At 37.7% G+C, this 19,863-nt stretch overlaps 1 protein-coding gene across 2 annotated transcripts in view; it reads right to left on the bottom strand.

The window, feature by feature from the left end:
- Window positions 1–19,863, bottom strand: part of DPY19L3 (dpy-19 like C-mannosyltransferase 3) — an 81,876-nt gene that overhangs the window by 13,060 nt on the left and 48,953 nt on the right. For both annotated transcript variants that reach the window (XM_032249162.1, XM_032249163.1), the window contains exons 9-16: window positions 19,650–19,781; window positions 17,896–17,997; window positions 15,952–16,025; window positions 15,616–15,774; window positions 10,893–11,015; window positions 10,402–10,513; window positions 9,579–9,635; window positions 4,837–4,919 (exon numbers count right to left, since the gene is read on the bottom strand). In XM_032249162.1, coding sequence (XP_032105053.1) covers window positions 4,837–4,919; window positions 9,579–9,635; window positions 10,402–10,513; window positions 10,893–11,015; window positions 15,616–15,774; window positions 15,952–16,025; window positions 17,896–17,997; window positions 19,650–19,781 — 842 coding nt within the window. The remainder of the gene's footprint in view (window positions 1–4,836; window positions 4,920–9,578; window positions 9,636–10,401; window positions 10,514–10,892; window positions 11,016–15,615; window positions 15,775–15,951; window positions 16,026–17,895; window positions 17,998–19,649; window positions 19,782–19,863) is intronic.

The following is a 19,863-nucleotide window of genomic DNA, read 5'->3' on the forward strand; positions in this document are numbered from 1 at the left end:
AGACTCCATCTCAAAAAAATACATAAAATAAAAACAAAAATAACACTTCTTTGAAAACGACCGAGTTCCAAGGACAGTAAGGATGATGCTTCTTCCCTCTGTGCCATGGGGCCTGGTCTGATACGCCAGCTCCGTGGTAAACCTGGCAGCTATTACTGCTACTTCCAATACTACGCTCTACCCATAAGGCAAATGCCAAAGGACAAGCTACAAGCAAAGTGTAACAAAATGAGAAACAATGAGTCCCACATTCCTAAACTGAAAAGGATACCTATACCCACTGTCCTTTATATTTTGTGACAAACATAGCGGGCTAAGGGAGAAGGGATCCGTTGTCCTCGGCTGAAAACAAGCACAGTGATGGACACAACGCTGGGCGTTCTTCCTTTACGCTCTCGCCTGATACAGTCTGTGGTCTGTATCTAAAACAGCTAATGTGCTTTTAACCATTGAATGACATTTCTCTATTATAGAAAAACAAAGCCATTTTTACAAATGTTTGAACAAATGATGGATAAAATGAAAGGATAATTTGTTTTTATAGCCCTTTGCCAAGCTCCATCGCAGACTGCCCAACCTGCACACAATTTGTTCTGTAAGAAATGTCACTAAATAATGACAAGGACTCCCAGGTCAAATGGATTTACATTATATAATTTAAATGTCATTCCAGGAAGACCTGATGGCATTTTGAACAAATAATCTCATTTATTTTTGAAGCTCTAAGCTTCAACAAGTTAATTGCTATTTAACTAATGGGGAAACTGAGCATTATAATATAATGTGTGAACATTGCTTTAGCTACACTTCAAAAATTTATAGAATTATGCAAATACAAAATGATTCACTAAATGAAGAAGAGGCTTAAAGGCATTTAAGGTCTGAACTTAGCCTACATCATATTTTAAATATACACTAACTTTCTGCTTTGATTAAATGTGAAATTAACTTGGTCCATTTTTCAGGCCCATTGAGAAAACACTGCACACGCAGCCTTCATTACTGAAAAGAGACTATTTCCAGTGAAAATTTCCTAAAGCAAAGTAGCTAAAATGTCATCCCTCAAAATATGCAAATCTATGGATCTATCTATCTTATTTGCAAAATGTCAAAAGAAAATGTTGAGGAACCAAAACCCAACATTCAAAGACACAAAGGAACAAGGCAGGAATCACAGATTGCGGTTGCATTCGGCCTTGCTGAAGTACACGTGCTTTCTAATCACACAGAAAACCTATAAAAGTACCACCTGGCTTTTGCTGAAAGAAATGCCAGAAGGGGAAAAAAAAAAATTCCAAGTTTTTAATCTTTGTATCCAGGAAACCTTATCAGCAGAGAAGGGTAAATATGAATATATGCATTTAAATCTGCTTGAAAACAAGGCACACAGCACATCGGTGTAACACGGAGAGCAGCAGGCAGGTGAACGTACAAAGGCAGGGGTGTAGAAGGCTGGGGTGGAGGTGCCTCCCAGCTCACAGGGAAGGCAGCTGGGGCTACCACAGCCTGGTTCTCTGACTTTAACAACATGTCAAATGTCACAACATCCTTGTAAAAAAGAGCAACTTAAACCCGAAACACTCTTGGTTGCATACTGAAACTTAAATCTCTACTCCTTTTAGGAGCTAAAGATAGGAAAGCATAAAACGTTTCTATTACTAAAAATTAGAACTCTAAAAAAAAAAACTTTCCCACTGAACTTGCTAAGCCTCTGAAGATCTTAAAATGGAGTTGAGGGTGAGAATCTGGGAGAGAAGAATGAGGGCAACTGTGCTGAGGCGAGGCCCAGCGGTTACTCCAGGGACAGGCAGCTGCAGCGGAGCGCCACCCGCATCCACACGCTTCACACCGCGTCCGTACACAGCTGGTGCTCCATCAGCATCTGCTGAATTGTATTAATAAGTGCACAACTTCAGATGTGAAATAACTTTATAAATTAGTTAAGAATTTAAGAGTCTCCACAGGAACCCAACCCCTTGGGTATGACCCCTCTCATTTTAAGTAAGTGTCGCCCTCAAGTAATGCCCTTTATTTTCCCTTGAGGGTATCTCTTTAGCCTATAAAAAAGAAAAGAACCAACTTCCACTGAGGCAACCACATCTTTCAATTTACCCTCAAAGCAGAGAAGCCCTCCAAAATTACTTGGAAAGCCTGAGTCTCTGAGCAGAAGTCCTGTGTCCAGGAGCACAATGGTGATGCCTCCTGCAGGGTGTGGCTTACCCCGGTAGCAAGGACACGGGGTAAGGGGTGCCCTGTGTCAAAAGGGAGGGTCACTTGAGGTGCCCCCAGGGATTCCATAGGCCACTATTTCTCTAGTTCTGATTCATCCCAGGGGCAGCCATCCCTCCGATAATGGAGGCTGTGCCCCTGTCTGATAGATGCCGTGGTGACTGCGTGGACAGAAGACAGACATTTGGGTGTGTCTGCTTTGACTGTCTGAGAACACTGCAGACAGGAAGACAGGCTGGGGCGGACAGAGGCAGCCCTGAGAGACAGTGGTGGTTCTCCGCCAGGCATCTTGGGACTCTTTCAGACACAGCTCATGTATTGGAAAAAGTCCTTAGGCCATAGCCTTTTCTCCAACACAACTCAAACCTGCTAATAACAGGGACACCGTGTGACTAACCAAAGCAGTGAGGTGAAACTTGAAGGTTATATTTTATATTTCAAAAACAGAAGAAATCAGGGCAGGTTAAGGCAGTCACTTGCGTTTGGAATCCAAGCCTACAGGCCAGTGTGGATTTGAGTGTTGATTTAAACAAACGTATCTGATGTCTACATAGACCCTATTTTTGGCATACATTCATCATCACTTAACGCTTATTTTGCAAACATGCCAAGCAGCTAGTTTTATAAAAATGATTATTTAGATTTGAAGAATTTTAGGGGAAAACAGCTGAGATTAGATCACAATAGAACAAATTTTTGGAACAATGCAAACCCTTCAGTTGCTGAGAATTAAAAAAAAAAAAAAAAGCCAAAAGAGTATGCCTACTACAAAGGCACTACAGGGAGAGGAGCCGTAGGCAAAGGAGGGTCTGAGGAGCAATCATCTCTCATCCACCATTTTCAAAGCCAGAAACGTTACTTTAATTTGCTGTGCGGAAAAGCATAAAAATAAAGGCACTACAAATAAGTGTATCCAGTCTGAGACTGCCAAAGATAACCTGGGGCTCTGCTAGAAGACATTTTTAATGACTCTATAATTAATTCCTGAAAGACTGGGGTGTTTATGGTGTTAATCCAAGGAGATCTGGAAGACCCACCACATTCGGGATGCTACCAGAACGCAGGGACCCTCCAGTATTAACTTCAACAGTAAAGTCTTAAAAATAGAAAAGATCAGCCTCACCTTCAGATGTACGTCATAAATTTCCAGCTGACTATAGTTAACGCAAAAGTAATTAGCTTTCCTTTACATGAATAACTCTCTTTTCCTGTATATAATAAATACTGAAGGAATTATTTACTCTGTAATTGTCTGGCATGATTTAAAATTATAGAAATAAAGACAAAGCATGGCTTAGTGCTCTCAGCACTAGAAATATGTGAAAAATTATACTCACTACAACTAGACAAATCCAGCCTGACATTAGGACCAAAGCCATGTGTATGTTTTAGACACAAATCTCTATAAAATCCGTGCATTGCACTGAGGGGACCTCAGCTATCAAGCACTCACTATCTCTGCAGAAAAGCAGGGCTAACCTGTACTGGTGAGTAAGCATTAGCAATGGGCAGGTGCTGATATGGTCACTTAAATCCCAAGTGACTTGGACAATCCAGCCAATGCTTTCAGAAGGGGCCACAGATGATGTGCGGTCTCTATTTACATGTGAATAATTATACGGCTGCTTTCTGTTCATAAAGTAGGGAAATACAGTATCATAGGGCATGGGAATGCTGCTCTGGTAGGAAAGTTTATTTTTGCTGGTGGGAGGCAGGTTTTGTTAATAAAGCTTTGAAATACACAAATTTCATTCTGATGATGAATGCTGAGGCAAAACAGCAAAGTGCTGGCGGAAATAAGAGCCAACAGGACACCAAAGCACTAACAGAAAGTTCCAGGTTTTGTGTCTAAAATTTTCTCTGGTCCTAGGCTTTGGCAATATGATGAATTAACATGAAATCTGCACTGAGCTGTCATGAGCCTCTACTTAACTGGGGTTTACAGTATAATTCAAAAATAATTAACAAGGAAAGAATGCTTGCTTCTTTTTTTTTTTTGAATTTTTTTTTAAGACCGAATCTTGCTCTGTTGCCCAGGCTGACGTGCAGTAGTCTGATCTCAGCTCCCTGCAACCTCCACCTCCTGAATTCAAGTGATTCTCCTGCCTCAGTCTCCCGAGTAGCTAGGATTATAGGCATTTGCCACCATGCCTGGTTAATATTTGTATTTTTAGTAGAGACAGGGTTTCATCACGTTGGCCAAGCTGGTCTCAGCCTCCCAAAGTGCTGTGATTAAAGGCGTGAGCCACTGCATCCAGCCAGAAAACATACTTTCAAGTGTCCCCATTAGTAGAAAATCACCATGGTATTAAAATGAAAATAATAGAAATAAAATTGGCAGAGACATAACAGTTATTGCCATTTCTGTCAGTGGTTTGAAATTTATTTATTGAATCTGTTTTCCTCTCCAAAGGGGTATTTTCCTTTCCACGTGAGATAAAGAGAATATTTCTTGAATAGAAAGAAGTTATTTTCAAATATGGAGTTTTAAAGAAAAACTAATTAGATTCAGAAACACACAAACAAAAAACCCCCAAAACCAAATGTGGTCTACAGTGACTCTTAAAAGGCACCTAAAATTTTAAAAGTTAAAAAAAATCCTCTTACTTAATCCAGTTCATCAGCTCCACTGTATCTGGATCATAGAATTCTCTCAACTCGGAGAGTTCATCCATCATTCCTGGCCAGAACTGAAATTAAAAACAAAACAAAAACAAAATCCACCCCTATACCCACAACTGTCACTAAGATTAAATGAAAAAAAGATAAACTGCATATAATGTGTGAACTAAATAAACATGGCAACTGGAATATACAACTATTTCACCTCCGCAGTAACCCTCCTAATAAAAGGGAAGTAGCGTCTGGGAAGTTTCTGAAATTATCTTCAGCTGAAGCTAATTAGGACGAGAGGTCTCGCCAACTTTTAAAAATGAGATTTTTATCTTACTGTCATAAAAATGCTACTGTATGTGATGTTAACACCTAGGAAAACATTATTTTGACATGACAAGAATGCCAAGCATGAGAAAGCTCACAGTCCTTTAGGAATAGGTAATTAACAAATACCATGCAATTTAACCCTAAAAGTAGAATGTATCCTGCAGAAGACAGTGCTGTTTTATAGCTGCAAAAATGCTTTAGAATACAGCAGTGTTTTATCCTCACAATAACCCATGATGTGGATGATGTGGCAGGCAGCATCACCCACTGGGATTTATTTTTCATTTACAAGTGTGGAAACTGTGGCTCAGAGGGGTATCTGACTTGACCAGGTCACAAGTGGCAGAGCTATGGCCCCTGGCTCCAAATCCAGCCCCTTTTCCATTTCATAATAGCATGATTGTATTTCTGTGCCAGAAATCTGGTCAAATGATTTGACATATATTAATATAACTGCTGGTACAATAAGAGAGAAGAACGTAGGGCTCTCCAGGAAAACCTGGTACATCTGGCTCTATTTATACCACTGGGCGCCTCCTGGTCAACCTGAGTTACTTAAGGGTTTGTAAACAAAATGTAAAAACTACTCTCTGAATTACTCACTTACCTAACATCTTAAGTCCATTTAATTCAATTAACTAAACCTTAATTATTTTTATCAAATGACAGTTGACTAAAAAGACTTGATCATATCTATATACATACTAAGGTTAAAGGCAGAATTCATTTTGCATATTAGCACAGAAGACCAATGACAATGTATATATGCTCCACTGATGTAGAAAATATAATATTTGATTTAAGAACCACTAGTAGAATCAAAGCAGCACCTGATTGATCTCTGGCTGTGTTTGAGACCTATCACTTTTTTTTTGGTCATCTCATCTTTGGCCATTTTTACTGCTCATTCAAATCTTGTCTCCTGGGTAGGTGAATCAGGAAAATTGCTAGTGATGAAAAATCATGTGTCAGCACTTCTGGTTCTAGTTTTTGGAAGAGATGTAAAAATTACTGATTAAATGGTATCTTCATAATAGTTCAATTATCTAGTTTTCCTTATTAATTTGATAACCAATAGAATACCAACTTTTTAATGAAATGCTCTAATTCTTATAGTATAAACATATTTGAAATCTGTGAACTCAATAAATATTAGATATTTTTCTAGTTTGAAAGTTATTGTTATTAATTTTGAAAATGTTAAAATCTAGTAAGAATTCTGTGGCAAACTCCTTTAACAATAAGAACGTGCTGAATTAATTAACTGTCATTTTTACCAATCAGCAGTAGGGATTTCAGCGATCCAGGTAAGTTACCAACACCAAAGTGCTTATTTTATTAAAGTCTTGACTTCAGAGTGGAGGCTAGTACATGCTTTTTTCCCTTTTAATAGGCTTATCTTAAAGAGAGACATAGCAAAATTGGTAGTGTGAACAAGAAATTTTGAAACCCTCATTACAATTGCAATGTAAAACTGATATCAGGCTTTGAAATATATGAATTCACATTACTTATAGATAAGTCTCTAAGAGTTGGAATAGTTGCAAAACAGATTCAGTTTCATACCCATAACGTCTTTATTTTCTCTGTGATTTTATGTAAGTTTTGCGGAGATGAAATATCTGAACTATTTTATACAGTGAAAGCTGAATGCACTAGGATTTTTCCTGAAGTCCTATGTCAAGAGAGACTAGGCTAACAGTCTTTTGGAGGATTCCTTAAGGAATCCTCCCTTACTTAGGGAAAACTGTAAGGATTTCCTGCAGATGATGGCTTTTTTTTTGTTTTGTTTTTTGAGATGGAGTCTTGCTCTGTCGGCAGGCTGGAGTGCAGTGGTGTGATCTCTGCTCACTGCAACCTCTGCCTCCCGGGTTCAAGTGATTCTCCTGCCTCAGCCTCCTGAGTAGCTGGGACTACAGGCGTCTGCCAACACACCTGGCTAGTTTTTATATTTTTAGTAGAGACGGGGTTTCACCATGTTGGCCAGGATGGTCTCAATCTCTTGACCTCATGATCCACCTGCCTCGGCCTCCCAAAGTGCTGGGATTACAGGCGTGAACCACCACGCCGGGCCGAGATGATGGCTTCTTTAGCCATTCTGGTTCTTCTATAGCAGTGGTTTTCAAGAGGAGTGAGGGGAGAGATTGTGCCTTCAGCCTAGCCCCAGGACGTTTGGCAATGTCTGGTGACATTTTTGGTTGTTGTGGCCAGGGGAAAGGTGCTTCCACAAGCGGGCAGAGGTGAAGATGCTGCAGAGCAGCCTACAGCACACAGGACCCTCCCTGCCACTGGCGGCAAAGATTTCTCTGGCTCGTCAATGTGCCACTGCTGAGAAACCCTGTGAATGCTACAGCAGGGTTTTTTTTTTTTTTTTTTTGAGACAAAGTCTCGCTCTGTCACCAGGTGCCAGACTGGAGTGCAGTGGAGAGATGTCAGCTCACTGCAACCTTCGCCTCCCAGGTTCAAACAATTCTTCTGCCTCAGCCTCCCGAGCAGCTGGTACTACAGACGCACGCCACCATGCCCAGCTAATTCTTACATTTTAGTAGAGACGGGGTTTCACTATGTTGGCCAGGATGGTCTCAATCTCTTGGCCTCGTGATCCACCTGACTTGGCCTCCCAAAGTGCTGAGATTACAGGTGTGAGGCCTGGTTTTTTTTTTTTGGGGGGGGGTGTTTTTTGAGACGGGGTCTCCCTCTGTTGCCCAGGTTGGAGTGCAGTGGCATGATCTTGGCTCACTGTAACCTCTGCCAACTGGGTTCAAGAGATTCTCCAGCAGGGGGTTCTTAAACTTGGTGGCGCATCAGCATCACCTGGGGGGCTGGTTAAACGCAGATTTCTGGACTGGACTCCCAGGCTTCTGATTTGGTAGGTCCGGAGTGGGACTCAAACGTAGGCATGTTTACAGGATCCCAAGAGACGCTGAGGCTGCTTATCTGAGGATGACGCTTGAAGAGCCAATGCTTCCTAGGACAGTTTACTTCTTATACAATGTCCTGCCTTAATTTTATTATGAACAATAGACCTCGGTTGTCAAATAGCTTAAAAAAATCAGTAAAATTTCAATAGCTGAGACATAAAAGAACTGAACCTACATGCACACAGGCAGTGTGAAAGATGGTTGCTGTTTGGTACATCTTCAGTGGTGAGAAAAACATTCATGAGCTTTATCTTTTCTGTGAGGAGGGTGCTTTAATCTTCAGAATCATTGTGTAAATGTAAACTGACTGGATTCCTCAGTAACATATACTATTTAATCCTTAATTGTTGGTGTCTAGATGTTTTTAATAAGTTTCAGTTATTTACATTGGAGCAATAACATTTCCATAGGCGGAGAGGCATAAATCTATTTGTGTGTTTTTTTAATATCTAGGAGTTACCACAGAGTTTTTGCTAATGGTAAATGTTTTGATAAGACAGGTTCATGATAGAACATATTTTTTTTTTTTTTTAATATTTACAATATAGCATTTAGCAATATTTTCTTTAGCTTGAAACCTTTGGTTCACAAAATCCTACATGAAAATATAAGCAAATAAACCCCAAAGCTGAACTGCTCTAGCTGATCCTCTCTGTGGGAGGACCCATCACCCCTGCTTTTAGCCTCTCCCCCAAATCAGGGGTTCTACACAGTAGTTTGAAGTCCATCGTTCTAACTTAAAATAAAATTTAAAGGAAAAAAATCTAAAAGAATCTGTTAAGCTTTTTTAAAAAGAGAGGGCAGAAGCTCAATTGGATAAAAGAGTCTGTGCTATCTGCCCTGGTGATGATTCAAGACTATCAATGTCTAAGATGTGACAGAAAGAGCCACACACAGTCAACCTGACCACTGATCCCTGTCTCTTACAAGAAATTCTCTGAATTAAAGGGCAGTTCATGCTGTTTCAGAAACTAGTCAAATGAGAATATGAAAAATTCACTTACTTCCTATTGATACTGAAGAACAGATTTTAAAAAGCCTACTTAGACTCTATTTATGTGTCTAATTCTCTCATGAAGATAAGTATCTAATAAGACATGGAGCTTAAAGTAAGATACATTTAAAAATCTCTTACTCTATATAAATCAGGTAATGGGGGAAAATAATTTTTCTACTTTCATTTCAAAATAGGTCTGAAAACATCTTATTTTCAGAATTTGCATCAGCTGAATAGTAAGAGTTTAAACCAAAATTAATTAGAATTATTAATGCTATAGTACTTTTCACTATCATGTTTTTACTTGTTAAAACTATTTGGGAAAAAGATCCATTTTTCTATCAATGTCAACTTCAGTAAGAAGCTCAGGGAGTATTTATAACCTCCACAAACCACTCTATTTGCCAAATGATACACAAAATATATTGAATCAAAGCAATTATTTTGCTAAATACATGAATGACAAGAATGAGGAAAATTAGTCTTACCTTATAGCACAGATACAGCAGAATTAATATCGGTACTGAATATCGCATTATACATATCTATATAAGAAAGACACTATTTAGATTACAAGTATTTTGAACCTTTTTTTTTTTTTTTTTTTTTTGAGAGGCAGGGTCCTGCTATGTTGCCCAGGCTGGACTCAAATTTTTGGACTCAAGTGATCTTCCTGTCTCGGCCTCCTGAGCAGCTACAATTACAGGAGTGAGCCACTGTGCCCAGTTTTTTTGAACACTTCTGCCTTACAGTTTTGCTCTGTAAATATATGCCTTTAAAAAAAATACCAGAAATATAATTTAATGGAGCACAAGTCTCCACTATGCAGAATAACTGAGTCGATATTAGGATTCTAATCATTTGTAAGATATCTGCAGCTTCTACCATATTGCCACCTAGTGAATTTATAGAGAACAAACCGTTCAAAACTGCATTTATAGGTTATGAAAAATTATCATACATGTATCAATAATTATCTTTACAAAAATACATTATAATACTAACAGTTATAATTCTGAAGGAAATTATTGGTAATTTTAATTCCCCTTTTGTGCCTTGTATTTCCAAATTCTGTACAATGAACATATCTAACTTATAGCCTGAGACAAAAGTAATTTTGAAAATAAAATTATTTTAAAATAATTCCTTATAAAATCTTAATATGTCAATTACGTATTTTTAGCTTCAATTTCAGTATCCATTTTGTCTCATTGGTGGAGATTTTTTTCAGGCAACTATTAAAAAAAAGAAGTGGTATGAAAGAAATATTACAAGTCATAAAAAGGAGATGGAAAAAGGGATGATACTGACCCTCTTTGGCTTATAAAGATGGACTGACTTCAGAAGTAACTCCCATATTTCGGGGCTACACAGGCCGAATGATGCGAACACACACATGTGTGACGTCCAGAGGTATTTCATTCTGTAAGAACAGACGCAGGTGCAAGTTAGGAAGCACTAGTTGTGAATAAACCTGGATTCTGAGACACGTATAAAGGCAGCTTTACAGTCTATGACAGCAAAATCTTACTTAAAATTATGCAGATGCCATTTGCCGAAGGGTTTGTTTAACTCCACTGCCTTTTGAGAACTATGTTTTGAGTAAGACATAGAGGCATGTTTCTAATTAATTGTAAAAACTGGTGATGAATACTTTATACTGAGAGAAGACAGTACATAAGAATGATTTTATAGGAACCATGATCATTAATGAAGATGACTGTCACTTTCCAAACTATATTGGTAGATAACATCAAAAGTGGTCAAATTAAAAAACAAACAAACAGGTAAGACAAAAATACCTCATTGTACTCAATGCCAAGAATCCAAACAGAATGGTATGTATTAAGTTGTAGGCAGTTTCTGGTTTCAGGTCAACTGTGCCTTTTTCCATTTTACCCATGGATTGTTGATTTGTAGAATCACTGAGTAAAATAGCAACATACAAAATTTAAGCTGGAAATGTAACTTTAGTTAAATCTTTTAAAAGAAGTAATTATAACAAATGTATGCCTTTATGTATTCAGAAATTTATTATTTCCCTAAGATGAAATGAATTCGCATTGATCAATTTCGAATTTATGAGGCTAAAAATGTCACAATATAAATGCATTATTGAGAAAAACTAAAATTTCACAGCAGCTCTGAAGTAAAAATTTAAAGGGCTTCAATTCTTTAATTTTACAAATAAGTTAAAGCAAAAAACACATCCATTAACTTGGAATTCAGTTCACTTATGACCCTCCCAAAAATCACATTTTTAACCTAGCAATACCTCATGATATCCAAAAGATGATTTTTATCAAATACAGCTATATTAAAATTCTTATACCCAATAAAAGTAACATTAATTCATTAACATCATCTAATACCAAGTATATATTCTATTTTCAGTTTGCATCAACTGCTTTTTTCAGGAGGTTTCTCTGAATCAGGATCTAAGAACTGCATGCTGCATTTCACTAATATATCTCCTTAAATGTCTTTTGATCTATAAAAGTATCTCCTTTTTTTAAAAAGCAGGCCATTTGTTTGTGGAAGAATGTGGAACATTTGTCCTGAAACTGTTCCCGTCTCCCGGGTGTGGCTCACAGTGTTGTTTAGACATTTCTCCATGCTATGCTTCTTATAAACTTATAATTAGATCTAGAGGTTTATTAGACACAAGTTCATTTTTTTTGGCAAGAACACTTCATAGGATTATGATGCATAGTAGTCCCTCTTATCTGTGGATTCACGTTCTGTGGTTTGTTACTGAGGAAACTGTTGTCCAAAAACATTAAATGGAAAATTCCAGAAATAAACCATAGTTTTGAATTACATGCTATTCTGTGTTGCATGATGAAATCTCTCCATCCCTGTCTGTCCCACCTGAGACACAGATCAATTATCATCCCTTGGTCCTGTGTTTCCACACTGTATATGCTACCCACCCATTAGAGACAGACAAAACTACTAATACAGTAAGATACATTTTCAAATGTCCCTGTATTATTTGTGTTCAAGCAGTCGTTATTTTAATTAATAAAGCCCCAAAGTGCAAGAGAACTGATGCTGGCATGTTTCTATAATTGTGGTATTTTATTATTAGTTACTGTTGTTAATTTATTACCATGATTAATTTACAAATTAAACTTCATCATAGGGATGTACATATGGGAAAAAGCATAGTATAGAGAGGATCTGGAACCATCCAAGGTTTCAGGCATCCAAAGGTGGACTTTAAACATATCCTCACAGAAAGGGGGACGGCTCTGCTCTGCATCACATCACACTGGGAAGCACACATTAGCTGGCTGTCTCCACTTCAGTGATGTTAAGACTGATCAGTGACTTTAGATGTTGCACAATTTGTTGTCGAAGGGAAAAGAAAACAATAGTAAAGGCTACTAGTTTAAGATGAAAACTTTCATGAAAGTCTATTGACCTCTCATACATACCCAATAGAACTGGGCACATATGATGCTTCTCTATGTAACTAGAGACCTTTTATTTCCTAGAAATCCTCTTTTTCCTACCAGAGATACATAGGAAAATTAAAAGGATACTCTAAGGCAGTTCTTGCCATTGGTAATTCACCATTGAAATCTTTACTTAAATACTACAACTCAAGCACTGGTTTCTATATTGGTACAAAAAGGTTACTCCAAGCAAGGAGAATATCCATAAACAGGGCAACGTGTAAAAAATAAATAAAAATAAAACAGACAAGGAGAATATCTGCTCTTACCCTCTCTAAATACCTAAGAGAAGTCTGCAGCGCCTTGCCCATAACTCAGTCAAGCTGGAAGGCTTTGATTAATTCCATGAACACAGAACACTGGGCCCCTTTCAGATGTACTCCTCACATTAATGCGGATGTATACATAAAAGTCATAGTAACTGGCAGGGTGCAGTGGCTCACGCCTGTCATCCTGACACTTTGGGAGGCTGAGGCAGGTGGATCACTTGGGGGCAGGAGTTTGACACTAGGCTGGCCAGTATGGTGAAACCCTGTCTCTATTAAAAATACAAAAGTTAGCTAGGGGAGATTGTGCATGCCTGTAATCCCAGCTACTCAGGAGGCTGAGGCAAGAGAATCGCCTGAACTCAGAAGTCAGAGGTTGCAGTGACCTGAGATTACACCACTGCCCTCCAGCCCCGGCAAGAGTGAGACTCATCTCTAAAACAAAACAAAACAACAAGTCATAGTATCATCCTTCCTAATACTAAAAAGGCAGAAATACTTTAAATACTTGGCACTGACAAAAGGCCCTTATTTAAAAGTTAATTCATATTAAGACACAGTCACATGCCATGTAGCAACATTTCGGTCAATAACAGATGACACATACCACAATGAATTCTTAAGATTACAATAGAGCTGGAAAACTGCTATTGCCTAGTGACATCACAGCCATTATAAAATAACATCATAGCACAACTACTTTGTTTTTTAAATAGATTTATTGTAGCCTAAGTGCATAGTATTTATAAAGTCTACAATAGTGTATGGTAACGTCCTAGGCCTTCACATTCACTCATAGGCTCTCACAGAGCAACTTCCAGTCCTGCAAGCTCCATTTATGATAACTGCCCTAAAGAGGTATACAATTTTTTATCTTTACGGTATTTTTTAAAAATAGAGACAGGGTCTTACTCTATTTCCAAGGCTAGAGTGCAACGGTGAAATTATAGTTCACTGAAACCTCAAACTCCTGGGCTCAAGTGATCCTCCTGCCTCAGCCTCCCGAGTTGTTAGCACTACAGGTTTGCACCATCATGCCTGGCTAATTAAAAAAAATTTTTTTTTTTTAGAGATGGGGTCTTGCTATATTGCCCGGGCTGGTCTGGAACTCCTGGCCTCAAGCAATCCTCCTTCTTAGCCTCCCAAAGCACTGGGATTACAGGTGTGAGCCTCCGCACCTGGCCTTTATATTTTTACTGTACCTATTCTATGCTTAGATATATTTAGATACACAAATACTTACCATTGTGTTACAATTGCCTATGGTACTCAACATAGTAACCTGGTGTCCAGGTTTGTAGGCTAGCAATAAGTTATACCACATAGCCTAGGTGTGTAGTAGGCCATACTGTCTATGTTTGTGTAAGTATACTCTATGATATTCGCACAATGATAAAATTGCTTAATATGCATTTCTCAGAAGATACCCCCCTTGTTAAGTGACACATGACTGTACTATGATTCTTTAATTACTTTTATGTAGTGCTTTTCCTCTAGTAAAGTCCTAACATCCCTATCTGGTAGATGAAGATGCTCTAAAATCTATTATATATGATCATATACCAAATCAGCCTCCGGAGATGGCTCACAGATTCACACAGAGCATGGCAGGCAGTTTCATAAAGATACTGCAGGCCCACTGAACTCCCTGCTTTGTATGCAGTCTAGAGTCCTGTTGATACTTGGTGTGTCTGGAATAACATTAAATCACAATGTTCGGAATAATTTCCATCTATTTTCACAGGACTAAATTTATCTTGGGTTAGGTATAAAAAAGAACTCTTCTGACAGATAGTAAAATAGTTTATGGTCAATGAAATATTTTCATGGTTCAATGTTGCTTCATTCTTAATAATCATAAAAACCTCTCAACTGCTCTGGACTCATTTTAATGACAGCCCTGTCATGGCTGTGAAACGCAGTTCACCCGCACCTTAATTGGCAAGGTAACTATACAGAAAAAGGGCTTCCTTGTGAGCTTCATTAACTTTTCACAAATGACAGTAGCTTCAACTTCTTACACTTAATTTTCTTTCAGTTTAACAAGAATAGTCAATGCAAAAGCCCCCAGCAGCGTGATGGGTAGATATTCTTACAAGTTTTTTAAAAGGCTTTACACTCCTGATTTTTTTCTTTCAGTAGATTAATAGACATGCTAAGTTTTTAAAATTTTTTTTAAATTGGTAGTTATTACTCAAAACTTTCAGTAGATACTAATAACTATGGTCCACTCCAACATCACGAACCCTGACGCAAGATGGAAGAAAACAAATTATAATTAACTCTTACGTTTCAAGAGTAATAGAAGAGGCAGCTAGAGGAGAAAGGCAGCGCAACATAGCATGCTGATGATGAAAACACAACAGAGGCTTATGAGTCAGCAGTGATAATGAAACCAGTTCACGACAGCTTGTACCTGCCAAAATCTAGGCACCAGACACTATTTCAAGTTCTCACTTATTTCTCACAAAACCCTGTAGAGTAGTACTTTTAGGCTCTCCATTCTAAAGATAAGGAAATGGATATATCGAAAGGTTATGTAACTGGCTCAAGGATCACTTTGTTCCCAAGCGTGCAGGCCAAGACTTAAGCCCAAACTGGGTGCGATCCGATCATGACTCTGTTGTCTCTTGGCTACTGGGAGTAGAGTCCATTCTAAATGAGATATGCTCCCCCTTTAAGATGAATACTGTTACTCTGTTCTGTGTCTGATATTCCGATTTTCAACTCTGCAATTTTTCTGCAACATGAAACAAGTTCATTAAAGGAGAACATTAGATTTCTGAAATATACCATACCTGAGATTATGAAAGGCAACAATTAATGCTACTATCACTGTGATGGACAGAACGAATATGTAAGCATAAAAAAGCAGAGTGTCTGAAAGCCTTCCAAACGTATTAAAAGGCAGGAGGCCAAAAGCTTCTTCACACAGATAGAGATTTGCATCAAAATCCCTAGGGAACAAATTGGAAAGTAAAGTATTAAATTCAATACAAGACAAGGAAACAACATTACATCTTTCCTCAAAAGGAGTCTGCAATTAATAGTTGAAGGCACAAAGACAACTTAAGTTTTAAAGTCCCTGCTGATTCAAAGAAAATAGCAAACACAGATTTTCAATTCAGTTATACCTTGTTGCTCCAAGCCCAAATTTTGCCTTCAGAAATTTAAATATGTGTTCATCTGACTTCAGGTTAAGAATTTTCTATTGGGGAAAGAGAAAACAAAAATTGCTATTAGTCCTTTAGGTATGGTTTCCTGATAATTTCCCATTGAATTTATATATATTCAGTGTCCAATTTCATAGGAGCATGTGGGTGTATAAAATCAGTAAATGTTCACAGTAGTTCTCAGAACTGAGGAATTCCAAAGTAGGGACTTCCAAACTCCTTCCAATCCCCACCCCTTTTTAGCATAATCCTTTATTCAAAAAAACATCTTATACATAAGTTAAATATGCAAAATAGGTAAAAGATGAGATTTTTTGGTTTCAGGGAGAGGGAGAAGGCTGAGGCATAGTGAGCACAAGTTTTCAGACCAGAAAACTGACAAGACGATGATCTGAAACCTCAAATAGATACGCCACCCACAAGGCCTGTCTGGCTTTGGGGTTTTGATCTGTGATTACAATCGATCCAAGACTTATTCACTCAAAGACAATTCAAGACAGTTGTAACCCTTAAGGGGTGGATAGACAAATATGAGTGTTCATCATTAGTGATTACAATTTTAATTCATATGATTCTATTTTAAATTTGTGGCTTAAAAAATCCATATATAATAATATAAATGGTAAAGAAATTCTATGTGACCAACATAGAATTTGGTCACAAATTCTTCCTGTGACCAACCTTCTAGGACAGGCAAAATTATCTGAAGAAATCAATGTAGTTTTGCTCTAGCATAAAAACAAATGGAATATCAAGGTCCAAGAACTATACCTTTAATAAAGCCTACCCTGAAAAAAAAAATTAAAAAGCCAATAAAAACATTTAAAATGCATGTTAAACTAAGCAGAGCCCCTGGGGCAATGTAAAAATCTTAGCAAAGCACCTACTGGACATAAAACCAATGGATGCCTATGATACTAAATGAGTTGTTGTGTTAGGGCTGTTAAAGTCAATTAAATGTTAGGAAGAATGAACTCAACTCTTCTTTCTAGCAGAAAGTGGATAGTAAGGCCAGTTTACTTACTAACTGAGCTCAATAAAAATCATGTCTTTTTTGTTTTGTTTTACTACCACAGTACAGAAAACTATGTGTATACTATGGTACTAAAATAAAATTTTTAAATTTAGAGAAATATTTGTTTGTTTAACGCTTTTTTTTTTTTTTTTTTTTTTTGAGACAGAGTTTCGCTCTTGTTACCCAGGCTGGAGTGCAATGGCGCAATCTCGGCTCACAGCAACCTCCGCCTCCTGGGTTCAGGCAATTCTCCTGCCTCAGCCTCCTCAGTAGCTGGGATTACAGGCACGCGCCACCATGCCCAGCTAATTTTTTGTAGTTTTAGTAGAGGCGGGGTTTCACCATGTTGACCAGGATGGTCTCGATCTCTTGACCTCGTGATCCACCCGCCTCGGCCTCCCAAAGTGCTGGAATTATAGGCGTGAGCCACCGCGCCCGGCCTGTTTAACGCTTTTTAAGTTAAGTTCTTTAAAGTTTCATAACAAAAGTTAAGTTCAAGGGGGAACATGTTGAAGAGTACATAGAAATTAATGACTAAAATCAACAAAATAATCCTTGTTACTAAGACAGAGTTAAAGCTGAGTCTGTTTGAAGCAAAACTAGTAACTCTTTAGACATGCTAATACACTTTATAAAGCAAGAAGTTATTTACAATTGATATTTTCAAAGAAGCCAGGTATGGTGGTGCACACTTGTAGTCCCAGCAACTTGGGAGGCTAAGGTGGGAGGGCCATTTGAGACCAGGTATTCAGTGCTAGCCTGGGAAAAAGCAAGACCCTGTCTCTAAAAAAATTAGTTTATTAAAAAAGAAAAAGAAAATTTCAAAAATTATCTCCAATGCCACTAAGTTAATTAAAAAATACATTAAATATGTCATTTTCAAAACTTACCTTAATTATGTTGTTGAGAAAAAGTGTCAAACATAAAACCATAAATAAATGTAGCAAAAGTTTCCCAAGCCTATTAAGGAAGCTTCCAGTTTTCAGATTTTTCTAGAAATTAAAAGAGTTATGTTTTAATTCTTAAGTTTTAATATAACTTCATAAACAGTGAAGATGAGCTTACTTAAGGATTTAAGAACACTGGCTAATACAACATAAAGGGAAAATATACGTGGAAAATACAACCTCCTCATTTTCATGATGGTACAGTCTTAACATTTGTGATTTTCGAGTAGTAAATGAATCTCTTAATAATAAGCTTCATAAGATGAGAAAATGTGTCCTAGTCTTTTTTTTCCTAATTATTTTTTAAGATCTTAGCAACTGGAGGATTGGGGTCTGCCATTTGGAGGGTGCTCAGGATATGCTGACTAAACAGTTACATCTTTTATCCATTAATTCTTACCTCACAGATATAGGTACAAGTCAATTACATAAAAGACCTGTGGGTATAAAAAGAAGTACATTGTGCCCTCTGACATATAACAGTGTTCTTATAACCTTCAGATAATTTTATACATTGTTAAACATAATATCTAAACCAAATAAGAGTAACGTTTATTTATATTTAAGGTTAAAAGGATGACTGTGAACTGCTGTTTTTGACAGTTGACTAAAAGCCTGGTTCTAAAAAAATATTTATGGCCGGGTGTGGTGGCTCACACTTGTAATCCCAGTACTCTGGGAGGCCGATGGGGGCGGATCACGAGGTCAGGAGTTTGAGGCCAGCCTGGTCAATACAGTGAAACCCTGTTTCTACTAAAAATACAAAAATTAGCTGGGCGTGGTGGTAGGCATCTATAATCCCAGCTACTCAGGAGGCTGAGGGAGGAGAATTGCTTGAACCCGGGAGACGGAGGTTGCAGTGAGCCGAGAGTATGCCACTGTACTCCAGCCTGGGTGACAGAGCTAGACTCCATCTCAAAAAAAAAAAAAAAAAAAAATTATTATACCTTGTCCATAACAATTCTCACTCAAAAGACTAATAAGAATGATTTAGTCTTCTCAAGGTGGTAAACAAAATGGCTTCTTGACACAGAAATGTTTCCAGCATATGTGAAAGAAAATAGGATGTTAAAATTTTAAGTAAAAACAAATGACTCATATTTTATGTAAACATTAAGAAATGTAATTATATCAATAAAGCCAAAAGAGCAAGTCACTGTTTTTAAACATGATTTTACAACACCCCAGGAAATGTCCCATTATTCCTGAAGTTATTTATTTGGAGTCTCAAAATTCTCAAAACAGAGTTAGTATAGTATAGAAGGATGGGGAAAAGAGAAGCATTACTACGTCAAAGAATAACAAGGTGACCACCAACGTGAAGGGCTGTGATGAACATGCTCCCACCACAAGCAGAGACTTTTCTCGCTCCTGAGTTCACATACATAAAAGTTAAAACCTTTTCTCTTTTACTTAAACTTTAAATCATTCAACCAAGCTTCACTGGCTGATCCCCACATTGAAGGTAACGTTTCAATTCTCTAAGAAATAACTGTCAAAACAAAAGGATGACCTAACAAAGCCTGAAACAGAAATGTTACCACATGCATTTGAAAAAGCACACACCACTTGTGCTTTTTAGTGGGAATTGCGTTATAAATTATTTCCCTTCGTCTGCTGTATGAAATAAGTTTCAGTGAGCCACGAAATTAAAAAAAGAAAGTTTACTTTGATGAAGGACAAAAAAGAAGTCCTACCTGAAGTTTTCTTGCAATTAATACTGAAAGGTTAAAACTGATGAGCAGCGATCCAAGAATCATGGAATTAAAAAACTGAAGAATGCAGACCAGGAGTAAACTTGTTATCTGTATTCCATACAGCCACGTTGCCTGAAAGAACCAAAGACTAGATAAGTAGAAGGATTTTACCAAGAGACTACCACATGCCAAGATGTTGGTCATGGCCGGGCGC

This window comes from Sapajus apella, unplaced genomic scaffold, assembly GCF_009761245.1.
Source record: "Sapajus apella isolate SASKATOON/1434 unplaced genomic scaffold, GSC_monkey_1.0 scaffold68, whole genome shotgun sequence".
Classification (NCBI taxonomy): domain Eukaryota; kingdom Metazoa; phylum Chordata; class Mammalia; order Primates; family Cebidae; genus Sapajus; species Sapajus apella.